This window comes from Petromyzon marinus, chromosome 35 (genome assembly GCF_048934315.1).
Source record: "Petromyzon marinus isolate PM22_M1 ecotype Great Lakes invasive population chromosome 35, UKy_Petmar_22M1.pri1.0, whole genome shotgun sequence".
Taxonomy (NCBI): Eukaryota; Metazoa; Chordata; class Hyperoartia; order Petromyzontiformes; family Petromyzontidae; genus Petromyzon; species Petromyzon marinus.
Genome location: NC_133701.1, coordinates 2,510,004 through 2,523,441, shown reverse-complemented (window position 1 = coordinate 2,523,441; position 13,438 = coordinate 2,510,004). Strand labels below are relative to the sequence as shown.

Here is a 13,438-nt window from a genome sequence, read left to right as displayed (position 1 = left end):
TATGTCTGTGTGTCTGTGTGTATGTATGTGTGTCTGTGTGTCTGTGTGTATGTGTGTGTGTCTGTGTGTATGTCTGTGTGTCTGTGTGTATGTATGTGTGTGTGTATGTCTGTGTGTATGTATGTGTGTCTGTGTGTCTGTGTGTATGTGTGTGTGTGTCTGTGTGTATGTGTCTGTGTGTCTGTGTGTATGTGTGTGTGTGTCTGTGTGTATGTGTGTGTGTCTATGTGTCTGTGTGTATGTGTGTGTGTGTGTGTCTGTGTGTATGTGTCTCTGTGTGTGCGCGTGCGGCTCGTGCGCCACGGACTCGGCGCGCACCGGCACGCGTAGGTGACGGCGCCGTTGCTGATCTCAAACTTGTGCAGCAGGGCTTGCCCGTCGAACAGGTGCAGGAACTCCTCGGAGCCCACCTCGAAGAGGCCGGGCCCCAACCGCATGAGGCTGCCGCTCAGCCACGACGGGATGCGGCCTGCACCGACCCGCGAAGGAGGAAGGAGGGGGGGGCGAGGTAGAGGGGGCGCACCGTGACGCGTCTTGGCAGAAGCAGCCGCGGCTGCCACCATTCAGCAGACCCTAGCTGGGGGGGGGGGGGGGGGGTTGCCACCTTTTTCACCGGACACATCACTCAGCCGGCCCGTTGTAGAATGCTGCGGTGACGTTCACCACAATAGTAGCGGCACCGGATCTTGGCAGATAACAAATCCCTGCCACGTGCACACAAACTGTCCGCTTCAAGCCACCAGTCCGGGTTTTATCCGGACTGGTGGCAACCCCGGCGGATTCCTACCTCCGCATGCAAATGCTCGGGTACAGCGCCTTTGTTAATCCACTGCTGGATGAGGGCCTCCCCACGCCGTTGTGGGCCGTGGGGGGGGGGGGGTTAACCAAACTATACCACACACGGTCAGCGCGTGCTGGCGAAGAGCATGGAAGTTGGATCACAGTAGAGTACAACAGTGCACGTTGTTGAACTGCCCTCTGCTGACATTGCAGCCCCACGCGGAATACATTGATAGAGTGCAGCATTCGCCTTTGTTGAAAGTAATCAGGGCGTAGTTGCAGTCGGAGCTGTCCCGTTTGGATATTTGACCAAGGCCACCATCGGCTGTAAACAGGGGGCCCCCCACTCTCCGCCTCGGCGGGTGTGGTGCCCCCCCCCCCCCCGATGAGCTGGACTGAGGGTGGCGCTAGAGGAGAGAAGTTGCGGAGGCTCCGGGTTTGTGTGAAATGCACAGGGGATGAGAGCGAGGGTGGTTCCGACAGCGAGGGCAGAGCCGCGGTGGGAGTCACTCCCAGCTACAGGCAGCGAGAGTCTGAGTTACTCCCCGTGTTTACTGCGGCCTCGCCACTTCACGTCTCCCTAAAAGCCCTTGTCGCGATCTACTGCTGGATGAGTAGCGTCAGACACGTGTCCCCGGGGTTTGATCCGGACAGTCCGCGATTTGGGCATCAGTGTTTGAGTTACAGGGGGTTAATTCGTACCGAGATCTGGTTACCGAGATCTGGTTACCGAGATCTGGTTATCGGTATTGTGCTGAACCAAACTAACAAGAAGAGCCATTATTTTCAAATTTGGTTAAATAAAAAAGACCCTCAATAACTCAAGAGCCGCAACGCAGTGCCACTAACATCACGAAGCAATCCCTTAAAGAGCCGCGCGCAGCTCCGGAGCCGCATGCTGTGTGTACGAATGCATGTTGTATGTTGTATGTTGCATGAACGTTGAACTCATGTCGCGCCCGTACGTAGCCAGGCCGTGCGAATTGTGGAGCTTGTCGTGCCGCTGGCCTCGGCTGACTGAGAAGTCTGTCCGGGTGTTGGTTGCAAATAGAAAAAGGTGGCAACCCTCCCCCCCCCGAAAGAGGGCCTCCTTGTGAGTTGCGTGGTAACGACAAAGCACCCAAGACAGCGCAGTCACACGCAGGTCTCCCTTCTCACGGTGGCCTGAGATATTCTCATGCCCATGGTAGGTCGCAGTTTTTGTCGTTGCTGTTGTACCTCGGAGGTGGCACCGTGTGGGTCGTGGGGGTCATTTTGACCATACTTCACCAATCTGGTCAGTGTGGGTTGATGAATTCACCACTTAAATGTGACTTAAATGTTTATCTTGCGTTTCCCAAATGTATTACAATTGCGCTATCGGCGTTTGAAACTCTCACAGAGCTGTGCGCCATCATCCCATGTTAGGTAACAGCCCACGGACGCAGACATCACATAACTGCTTGTGAAATGTCTTCAACCCATGCTCGGTGGCACACTTTGCCACACTGCCTCGCTTCAGGTAAATCGGCGCAATGTTATAAAGCTCACCATTGACAATTATCCACTTTAAATGAAAACCTAATTAAAATTTGATCCATTTTTCATGTGTGTGTGTGTGGGCAGTCACCAATGGCTGACTGTCAACAAAGCCATCGACTCGTGACCGCTCGTGAACTCCGCACCTCTGATTAGCTCGGATGGCTATGTACGGTGTGAAAGAAGTTCAACATTCATACACACAAATTTTGACTCGAAGCTTTCGTGACTGCAGGGATTCATATTCTTGGTTCTTTCGGTAAAGTCACGTAGACGGGAAACAATAAAATAAAAAAAACAATAAAATTCTCACGACGTTTAGACTGCAACACAAGCAATCATCATCAGGTGTGAAAACCACAACAAGAACATTTGAAAAAAGTGGCGGTTTTTTAACGTTAGCACCACGGAGAGCGATTTGTCAGTTTGTTCAGATGGACGAGTCCATCTATGTTCGGAAAAGAGGAGGGGGGAGACGAAAAATAATGGATGCGGTCTGAAAACCACCTTAAGCGCGATCAATCAATTAAGACCCGAAATGGTTTATCAAATCCTTCCAATGATTGCTAAGCCAGAATCCATCTTCTCGGTTGAAATTGTCTCTGTGTTTGTATATGTGGATAGCCTCATGAACGAATCTCTCATGGTAGCCAGATGGCTTGCAAAGAACCTCTGTCTTGGAGAAGTCAATGTCATGTAAACCTACTGAATTATAATAATGATCTGCCACGGCCGAGGTGTTGGTCCTACCGTGTTTCAGGTCTGCTTTGTGTTCACGAATGCGGTCCGAGACATGTCGTTTGGTTTCTCCAATGTAACTACTACCACAGAGGCAACTTAGTTTGTAGATGCCAGGGTACTGTATGTCCGGAATCACATCTTTTACAGACGGAACCAGATCACGGATTTTATGAATCGGACCTGGATCTGGTGTTTATTCAAGATTTTGGAGATCTTTTTTGTGATCCCTGCAATGTAGGGTAAAGTTATGGTTTTGAAAGGCTTCTCAAGAGGGTCCTTCTTCATGGTTGGAGTGGTAGCTTTGCGGATTGTGTAGTCGGAATAACCATTAGCCTTAAGAGCTTGGTGTACGTGCTTGAGTTCACTGGCTATGTGTTCCTGGTCGGATATGCATTGGGCTCTATGGTGCAGAGTCTTGATGAGGGAATTCTTCTGGGATGGATGGTGGTGGAAATCCGGTTTCAGATAAGCATCTGTATGGGTAGCTTTCCTGTAGACAGAGTGGCTCATTGAACCATCAGGACTATTTTTTATTGTCCTAATATTGTCCAAATTTTCTTGTTGTGATTTTCACGCCTGATGATGCTTGCTTGTGTTGCAGTCGAAACGTCGTGATAATTTTATTGTTTAATATATGTTTTTTTATTATTTTATTGTTTCCCTTCAACGTGACTTTACCGAAAGAACCAAAAATATTCATACACACATATAACTCGATTTGACCGCAGGCGACTGAGACGTAGATTTCAACCCGGGTTCTCAGCGGTACTGCTCGGTGTCTCTGAGTCACGACGAGGCGTCCCCCCGCCCCCCGCCCCCCTCCTCTCCGCCCCCCCCATCATCGGCGCAAACGACTACCACCTCCGACGCGGCGACGAGACTCACCTTGCACTTGCGTGGGCATGGGTGTCTTCACCTCTTGCGCCGTCTCGTACAGAGCCGTGTAGCCCTTGGCAGGGTGCTCCACACTAAAGCAGAAGGAGGCACACCGTGACCCACACTAGTGTAGACACGTCACACCGTGACCCACACTAGGGTAAACACGTCACACCGTGACCTACACTATTGTAGACACGTCACACCGTGACCCACACTAGTGTAGACACGTCACACCGTGACTCACACTAGGGTAGACACGTCACACCGTGACCCACACTAGTGTAGACACGTCACACCGTGACCCACACTAGGGTAAACACGTCACACCGTGACCCACACTAGTGTAGACACGTCACACCGTGACCCACACTAGTGTAGACACGTCACACCGTGACCCACACTACTGTAGACACGTCACACCGTGACTCACACTAGGGTAGACACGTCACAACATGATCCACACTAGTGTAGACACGTCACACCGTGACTCACACTAGGGTAGACACGTCACAACATGATCCACACTAGTGTAGACACGTCACACCGTGACCCACACTAGTGTAGACACGTCACACCGTGACCCACACTAGTTTAGACACGTCACACCGTGACCCACACTAGTGTAGACACGTCACACCGTGACCCACACTAGTGTAGACACGTCACACCGTGACCCACACTAGTGTAGACACGTCACACCGTGACTCACACTAGGGTAGACACGACACACCGTGACCCACACTAGAGTAGACACGTCACACCGTGACCCACACTAGTGTAGACACGTCACACCGTGACCCACACTAGGGTAGACGCGTCACACCATGACCCACACTCAAGCAAAGGCGCCATACATACATAACGAAGTTGGGATTCACACGAGATTATACAGATGCATGGTTGCTGAACTTCTGTCCCCCCCCCCTCCCGTTCGTGGCCAATGGTGCTAATCGGAGATTAAAAGGATCGCGATCCAGTGCGGATCGTGCAGCCCGCAGCGCGCGACTGGGGTCACCAATCTCAAACTGCGTAGCGCGCGGTGACCCCTCGGCCTGCCGCGGCCGTTCGCCGACGGCGTTTCAAATCGTTCGCCGCGAGGCTCACTCCTGCATCAGCCGTGCCAGCGTGCTCGCTCGCCAACCTCCACATGGAAACACTGCTGAGATGAACTCTCAGCCGGAGGAAAGACGAAAACTCCAGATCATACACACGGCCACTGGCATGATCTACAGTGACTGATGCTCGAGGTAGAGGCACCCACAGCACGAGCATAACCCAACTTAAGATCAGCTGGAGACCAAATGCATTGAACAATTACGAAGTCCATTTATTTTTATTTTAGCCCAGACACAAACCCGTCAAGGATCCATAATCGTCTCTTAACATCAAGATCATCACAAAATTCACGATTCGCGTTCAATCAGACACACGATGGCCGTCACACACTCCCATTCATCATATTCTCTTGTCATCGACCGAGAAGGGAAAGAGTGGGAGGGAATGAGTGAGTGAGTGAATGAGTGAGTGAATGAGTGAGTGAGGTGGCTGGCTCCATCGCTTCTCGCATGTCGCCATTGTCGGCAGCGACCGCCGGCCATCGGCGAGTTCTTTTCCAGCGGCAATCAGCAAGCAGTAAGGGACCTTTCTATGGATCTGTCTCCTAATAGCAGGAGGTCCTCGCTAACACAAACGCAGACTTGGCACGGCAACGGACAGAGGAAGGTAGCTAATGGAGGCACCGTTTGGTTCACGAAAGTAAGTCAGGACATTTGTTTTTGCGCACACTCATGGTCCAGTCCACCACGAGTGCGCATCGATCACACGTTGAAGCGGGCTCTCTGAAACAGCAACACCGTGTTGAGTCTCTCGCAGAACTGGCTCAGACTCAGGAGGGATGGATCCCGGAACATGGAGTCGGCAGCGCGCTTCAGATCTTTGCCCCGGAGACGCCGACACTGCGCTGGACATGCGCCGCAGCAGAAATTCGCCGCGAGCCCGCGGATCGTAGCCGGAGGCAATTTGTTGTCTGTTGAAGCCGGCACACACTGATCGGCGAGATAGGACGGAGCAGATTGGTGGAGACTCTTGAGGACGGGTAGGCACGTTTCAGAATCATTAGGCACCCGCGCTCGCTCGCTTTGTCTCCGTTGAGACGGAGGCGTTTGGTGTCACGGGGCCCGCATCTGCCTTTTGCTGAGTGTAACGACGGCACTGTTCAGTGCTTTAGCCAGGAACGTCCCAACCTGCATCGTTTTCAGTGATTTCGACCTCTTCCGTCTCGTGAGAGTTGGGCTTCACGCGAGAGGACGCCGGAGGACCCGGAGAAAGCCCAGCCCGCGTACGCTGAGGGCACGAAGCTCAAAAGCTCCACACAGATGGATTCAATGATCCATGGATTGCACTGCCGTATCCCGGCCAAGTCGCAGCTCAAGCCTACCACACCTGGTATTTCCAGGCAGTCTGCCCATACCAAGTACTAACCAGCTCAGACGTGCTCATCTTCCGAGACCTGGTGAGGTCAGTTGACATTGTCTGTGCTTGGAAAAAGGCAGAACGGCACCCAACTCGGTACCCATCACTCACCAGGTGAGGTCACTCAAACCCACTAGGTACCCATCACTCACCAGGTGAGGTCACTCAAACCCACTAGGTACCCATCACTCACCAGGTGAGGTCACTCACACCCACTGGGTACCCATCACTCACCAGGTGAGGTCACTCAAACCCACTGGGAACCCATCACTCACCAGGTGAGGTCACTCAAACCCACTGGGTACCCATCACTCACCAGGTGAGGTCACTCAAACCCACTAGGAACCCATCACTCACCAGGGGAGGTCACTCAAACCCACTAGGTACCCATCACTCACCAGGTGAGGTCACTCACACCCACTAGGTACCCATCACTCACCAGGTGAGGTCACTCACACCCACTAAATACCAATCACTCACCAGGTGAGGTCACTCACACCCACTAGGTACCCATCACTCACCAGGTGAGGTCACTCAAACCCACTAAATACCCATCACTCACCAGGAGATGTCACTCACACCCACTAGGTACCCATCACTCACCAGGTGAGGTCACTCACACCCACTGGGTACCCATCACTCACCAGGTGAGGTCACTCACACCCACTAGATACCCATCACTCACCAGGTGAGGTCACTCAAACACACTAAATACCCATCACTCACCAGGTGAGGTCACTCACACCCACTAGGTACCCATCACTCACCAGGTAAGGTCACTCAAACCCACTAGGTACCCATCACTCACCAGGTGAGGCCACTCACACCCACTAGGTACCCATCACTCACCAGGTGAGGTCACTCACACCCACTAGGTACCCATCACTCACCAGGTGAGGTCACTCACACCCACTAAATACCCATCACTCACCAGGTGAGGTCACTCACATCCACTAGGTACCCATCACTCACCAGGTGAGGTCACTCGCACCCACTGGGTACCCATCACTCACCAGGTGAGGTCACTCACACCCACTGGGTACCCATCACTCACCAGGTGAGGTCACTCACACCCACTAGGTACCCATCACTCACCAGGTGAGGTCACTCAAACCCACTAGATACCCATCACTCACCAGGTGAGGTCACTCACACCCACTGGGTACCCATCACTCACCAGATGAGGTCACTCACACCCACTAGGTACCCATCACTCACCAGGTGAGGTCACTCACACCCACTAGGTACCCATCACTCACCAGGTGAGGTCACTCACACCCACTAGGTACCCATCACTCACCAGGTGAGGTCACTCACACCCACTAAATACCCATCACTCACCAGGTGAGGTCACTCACACCCACTAGGTACCCATCACTCACCAGGTGAGGTCACTCACACCCACTAGGTACCCATCACTCACCAGGTGAGGTCACTCACACCCACTAAATACCCATCACTCACCAGGTGAGGTCACTCACACCCACTAGGTACCCATCACTCACCAGGTGAGGTCACTCAAACCCACTAGGTACCCATCACTCACCAGGTGAGGTCACTCACACCCACTGGGTACCCATCACTCACCAGGTGAGGTCACTCACACCCACTAGGTACCCATCACTTACCAGGTGAGGTCACTCACACCCACTGGGTACCCATCACTCACCAAGTAGCCATCTCGGAGCGTCTGTCCGACAGGGCGGCGCGTGGAGTCGCGAGTTCGTGCGCCGTGCGTCTGGAACGGCCCCTTTATGCTGCTTGTCAAGGCCCCACCGCCCGCCCCCGTTACCGGGCGGCCCCTCCCACGTGGGCCGTGGGTCGTCATTATCCCCAGGGAACAGGGCCCCGCTTTGTGCCCTCTTGGTCACGGGACCAGGGAATAAAAAGGGGATTTCTGCCTCAAACGGGATTAGGCCGTCATGTGCGTTCCGCAGGAGTCGTAGAAAATACGTGTAATTGGTGGGGGGGGGGGAGGAGGATGGGGGGGGGGGCGGAGGGGGTGGGATTTGAGATTTGTAGACTTACATTAAGATTTTGGTTTTGCGGAGAGAGAGATTTTGCGCCTGGTTTTCACCGTCGTGTTTTGCACACTAATCGGCTTTTTAGACTCGGGACAACGTGGGAGATGTCACACGAATAATATTATCAATAATCATGATAGTCGTGGCAGTTTCCTAAAAAGAGACGCCTATCTCGAGACTCTTTTCAATGAGATTGTTGCAGTCGGGATGAGTGACCAGTTCCCCTCTCATCGGCGTGCGGCTTCGCGTGGCAGGAAGCCGGAGAACCGAGAGAAAAAGGCAACAAAAAATAGCGTTAACTTTTTTTGTTTTCTCACCAACATTTTTCTTAAGCGGTATATGCGTGAGCACCTCTGGAAATCTCTAATGCTTTTAGAGTTTTTTGTTGCGTCCGCCGTAAGAGATGGAGCGATGAAAGCAGTTTGTGTGCGGGTGCCGTGCGAGTTGTTGTGGTGCAGGATCGTTGGAGGGTGGCCTTCGTCCATCAGTGGATTGGCCATGGCTGACAACGACGATCCATCATCAAAGGGTTTAAACATCGGCAGCCGACGGCTTAAGTCGTTAAGGTTGACAGCTGCGTGGCTGTGCCCTGGCTAGAAACTCTCGCCCGGCAAAGCTCCCGCGCTCCCCAGGCTACTTGAGCGGCGGTGTCGCGGCCGATGGCACGGGGAGCTCGTTACCAGCCAGATGAGGATCAGATGGATGGATGCTAACGGGAGCTCTAAGCAACAACACACCCATTAGCTTGTCAGTTCGCACAGTGAATACTTCTTACTGGACACCGACAGGCAGAATGCGGATCATGCCAATCAGTAGTGCACCAAGGGGGCGGGGTGGAGAGAGCAAAAGGGGAAGCTGAACCCCCTCTCTTCTCCCTCCACTCCAGCCGCAGATATTTGAGACATTTGAGATGGCCATAATGTCATGGCCATCTTGACCAGGCCGATCTTATAAAAGAGCCCATGTAGGCCCAAGGTTCTTACTGGGCAAAATAAACTCGTTGACTCTGTCATAGACTATTTTTCATTTATTCACTTTTTTTCCAAATATAAACCTGTAAATAAATGAAAAGAAGATTGCCCCTTGCGAAATGTTTTAGCCTTGAGCGCCAGTGAGGCCCACTGCTCGTGCTGGTGGCATCGCCATCACCCCCACCCCCCCACCCCTTGCCCGGTCCCCCCCTGGTCCCCTCAGTGGCACCGTAATGCGCCTTCTTGAGACGCCGCTTCGCTAATCATGAGCTCGGTAAAATGCAAATCCCTGCCCTCGGCCAGACAACCGACAACGAGAGCGATTACAGCATCACAAGACCGTGACGAACGACGGTAGCGTGGGGAGGAGGTCATCATCCAGCAGTGGGTTGATCCTGACCTTTGTTGATGATGATGAGTTATCTTGGAAAGTCTCCCCAAGTCTTAAGACTCTCCTTCAGCGGGGTGCTGATGCATTGGGATGCTTTTTGAGTTCCACGAGCGAGTGTTTGGATTCGCGTGGGCAGGGAACCGGAGAACCCAGAGATAACCCACGAGCCATGAGACCGAGAGGGCGACATTGAATCCATGCCACCTCCTGGCCACACCTCGCAGCGCTATTGCTACAAAACACCTGGCAAGCCCTGGTGGTAGTGGTGGCCACTCTCCCAAGTACTGACTAAACGCTGGATCCTGAGACTCTGAACTCTGGATCCTGGACACCAGGATCCAGGGATGGGGCCCCAACACCAGGATACAGAGAACCCTGTAGTTGAGCAGGGGGCGCCTAAGGATATAGCTGGAGAATCGCCGGTGAAGGTTATCAATATGACTGTCCCTTTTCGAATTACTACTTCAACAACAACATCATAATTTCCCTCTCTCGGCTGGTGCCAACAAGTGAGATGTGTGGCCTGAGGGCCATGGGCCGTGGCAGAGCAGAGCAATGAATTCGCCTGCCAGTCGTGTCGCAAGCAGAGAGCTCCATCAATCTGGCACTGAACGTGCCACGGCTTGCCGGTAGACTGGAGTCGGTGGCGCATGGCTGGGAGTAATCGCAAATTCGAGAGTGAGGTATACTCAGAATCACAATATTTATTCATACTGGCTCTTAAAATTTACTGCAGCCTTGCATCCCATTGGTTCTCAATCGTAAAAAAAGGTATAATGTTAATGAACACATAGGTTTGATGAAACAAAATAGTTGTGCTTACGTGCCCGTGATTAGTTTGTGTTTCGATGATTTACCTTCTAAAACATCTGTACATGTCTCGCACCCCCAGAAAGGGCATCTGGCACCCACAGGGGCTGCGTGCACTCCTGACTACGTAACGCTACGCTTAATAATCTAAACGCGCGTTTCTAACGCGTGTAGGTAATTGGACGTAGTGTGCTCGACGGCCACCCGGAGAGACACAACTGGTGTGAAACCCTGGGCTCATGCGAACATGCAGGAGGTCCTCCTGAGCTGCAGCGGATTGAAGGAAGAATGAAGGACGGAAGGATCAAGAAAAAAACAAGAGGAAGGAAAGAAGACGAAGAATTCCATTTACTTTATAACGAAGCTCGCTTTACCCACAAAAGCATCGTCGAGTCTCGTGACTATTTTCAGGAAGGTCTTGGCACGTTTTCGCAGTAGGGGGGAGTGGGGGAGTAGGAAGGGAGATAGTTGGTATAACTGGAATCCCAGTTGAGGAGTTTTCAGAGTGATTTTTCAAACTTGACAAATTTCGTACCTTGACGCTGGCACACGATGGCCTGCTCTTGACGAATTACGTCACGGGATCTCTTCAACGGCCGCTTTGAGCGAAGCGGACATCAACGCGTTATGTTAACGGCTCATTAACCCGCAGTATTAATCGGGGCGGCTGCCGGAATTCTCACCGCAACGAGCGGCGAATGCACGGCCACTGGGCCATGAAGACGAAGCCGATGGGCTCGGCAATCAGCGGCAATCTCCGCATCGGCAACAGCCGAAGCCAAGCGGAGTGGGCGATGACCTCGCTGCATGGGTGGCGGTGTGGGGAGCGGTGGTGCAGTGGTTAGCGCGCTGCGCTACGAACCCGGCCACTCGAGTTCGACTCCCGATCATTTGCCATGCACACCAGTGGAGATTATCTGAACCGGTCTTGGGCCTACCCTAGGTCGAATCGGCCTCAAATGAGTACCTGGTGCGGTGTTTAAACATCGCCACTGGGGAAATAAAGGCGGCCAGGTGTGGTGCTACCCCTCCCTCAACCCCCCTCCCACCCCCTCGTGTGCCCTGCCGGCCTTCATAGGTGCTCGCTAACAGCACTTGCCGCAAAATTCAGCGAAGGCTATACGGGGAATCTTTGTATTTTTTGGGGGGCGTTAAGGGTGGCTCCACAATATCGCATTGTGCCCGGGGAGGCTCTGAGAGCCTCGTTTGTCTTTCTGGGGCCTCTGGAGTGGATGGCGGCGACCTCTTCACTGTTTTCACAATCGCTGCTTTTGTGGTGGCTCCGTCCCCTGGAATTCCGACGCCCTCCTCCCCCCCAGTAAAAGGCGACAAATATCCCAGAACACTTTAGAGCACAGTCAGCGATTTATTTCCCCATTCATCAAGAACCACCGCCTCGTATTCACCACAATGCATTGCGGCGCTTGAAATATAGAGGGGTTTTCTTTTTTACTACCGAAATCGAAAAAAATGTATCTTCTTTTTTTCTTTGGTTCTTTCGGTAAAGTCACGTAGAATGAGAATAAAATAATAAAATAACACAATAAAATACTCACGACGTTTCGGCCACAACGCAAGCGGCCGTCTTCAGGTGAAAGGTACAGAACTGTCGGGACGACAGAGCTTCAATGAACGATGTTAAGATTCGTAGCGACTTTTAAGCTGGTTTGGAGAAGTGAGGCACCTTGACAAAGGGGTTTACATATCAATAGCTGAGGGATTAGCTTGTGACTGGTCACGGAAATGACTATGTTAAAGTCAAAACCTACACAACCACATAGGCAACTAGTAATTTAGCATTGAAATAGCTAAGGGATTAGCTAATCTCTTAGCTAAATTACTAGTCGCCTCTGTGGATGTGTAGGTTTTGACTTTAACATAGCCATTCCTGTGACCAGTCACAAGCTAATCCCTTAGCTATTTCAATGCTAAATTACTAGTTGCCTCTGTGGATGTGTAGGTTTTTACTTTAACATAGCCATTTCCGTGACCAGTCACATGCTAATCCCTCAGCTATTGATATGTAAACCCCTTTGTCAAGGTGCCTCACTTCTCCCAACCAGGTTAAAAGCCGCTACGAATCTTAACATCGTTCATTGAAGTTCTGTCGTCCCGACAGTTCTGTACCTTTCACCTGAAGACGGCCGCTTGCGTTGTGGCCGAAACGTCGTGAGAATTTTATTGTGTTATTTTATTATTTTATTCTCATTCTACCTGACTTTACCGAAATAACCAAAGAAGATGAATCCTTGCAGTCACGAAAGCTTCAAATCGAAATTTATCTTCTTGTTATTAGCCCTAGACTAACACTAACCCCATAAGTTTAACCCGACAAATAACCCTAACTCTAACACTAAATGGTACCTGATCTCTAAACCTATCCTTAAAACTAGCCCTAACTCTAACCCTGAATAGTACCCGATCCCTAACCCTATTCTTAAAGCTAGCTCGAACTCTAACCCTTCCTCCTAACCGATAAGTCTCAGCCTAACTCGAACGCTAACCCTGCGCAAATAACTCCAACCTTACTCATTGTTTTTTTCAGTAAAGTCACGTATGTAGAAATACCATAAAATCACATTCAAACAAATCAATCACGACGTTTCGACCGCAACACAAGCGATCTTCATCAGGTGTAAAAAAAACAAATCGCTTGTGTTGCGGTCGAAACGTCGTGATTGATTTGTTTTAATGTGATTTTATGGTATTTCTACATACGTGACTTTACCGAAAAAAAACAATGAGTAATTTATGCAGTCACGAAAGCTTTAATTCTTTATTAACTCCAACCTTAACCATTAAGGCCCTGGCCCTTTAGGCATGGCTTGGGGTGGCACAATCTAGAAGGCCCC

At 51.5% G+C, this 13,438-nt stretch overlaps 1 protein-coding gene across 1 annotated transcript in view; it reads right to left on the bottom strand.

The window, feature by feature from the left end:
- RPE65 (retinoid isomerohydrolase RPE65) overlaps positions 1–8,165 on the bottom strand; it is a 32,338-nt gene extending 24,173 nt beyond the window's left edge. Inside the window, exons 1-3 of the mRNA XM_032965955.2 lie at positions 8,060–8,165; positions 3,925–4,007; positions 319–469 (exon numbers count right to left, since the gene is read on the bottom strand). Of these exons, the coding sequence (XP_032821846.1) occupies positions 319–469; positions 3,925–4,007; positions 8,060–8,070 (245 nt within the window). The 5' untranslated portion in view covers positions 8,071–8,165. The remainder of the gene's footprint in view (positions 1–318; positions 470–3,924; positions 4,008–8,059) is intronic.
- Positions 8,166–13,438: the final 5,273 nt, after the last annotated feature.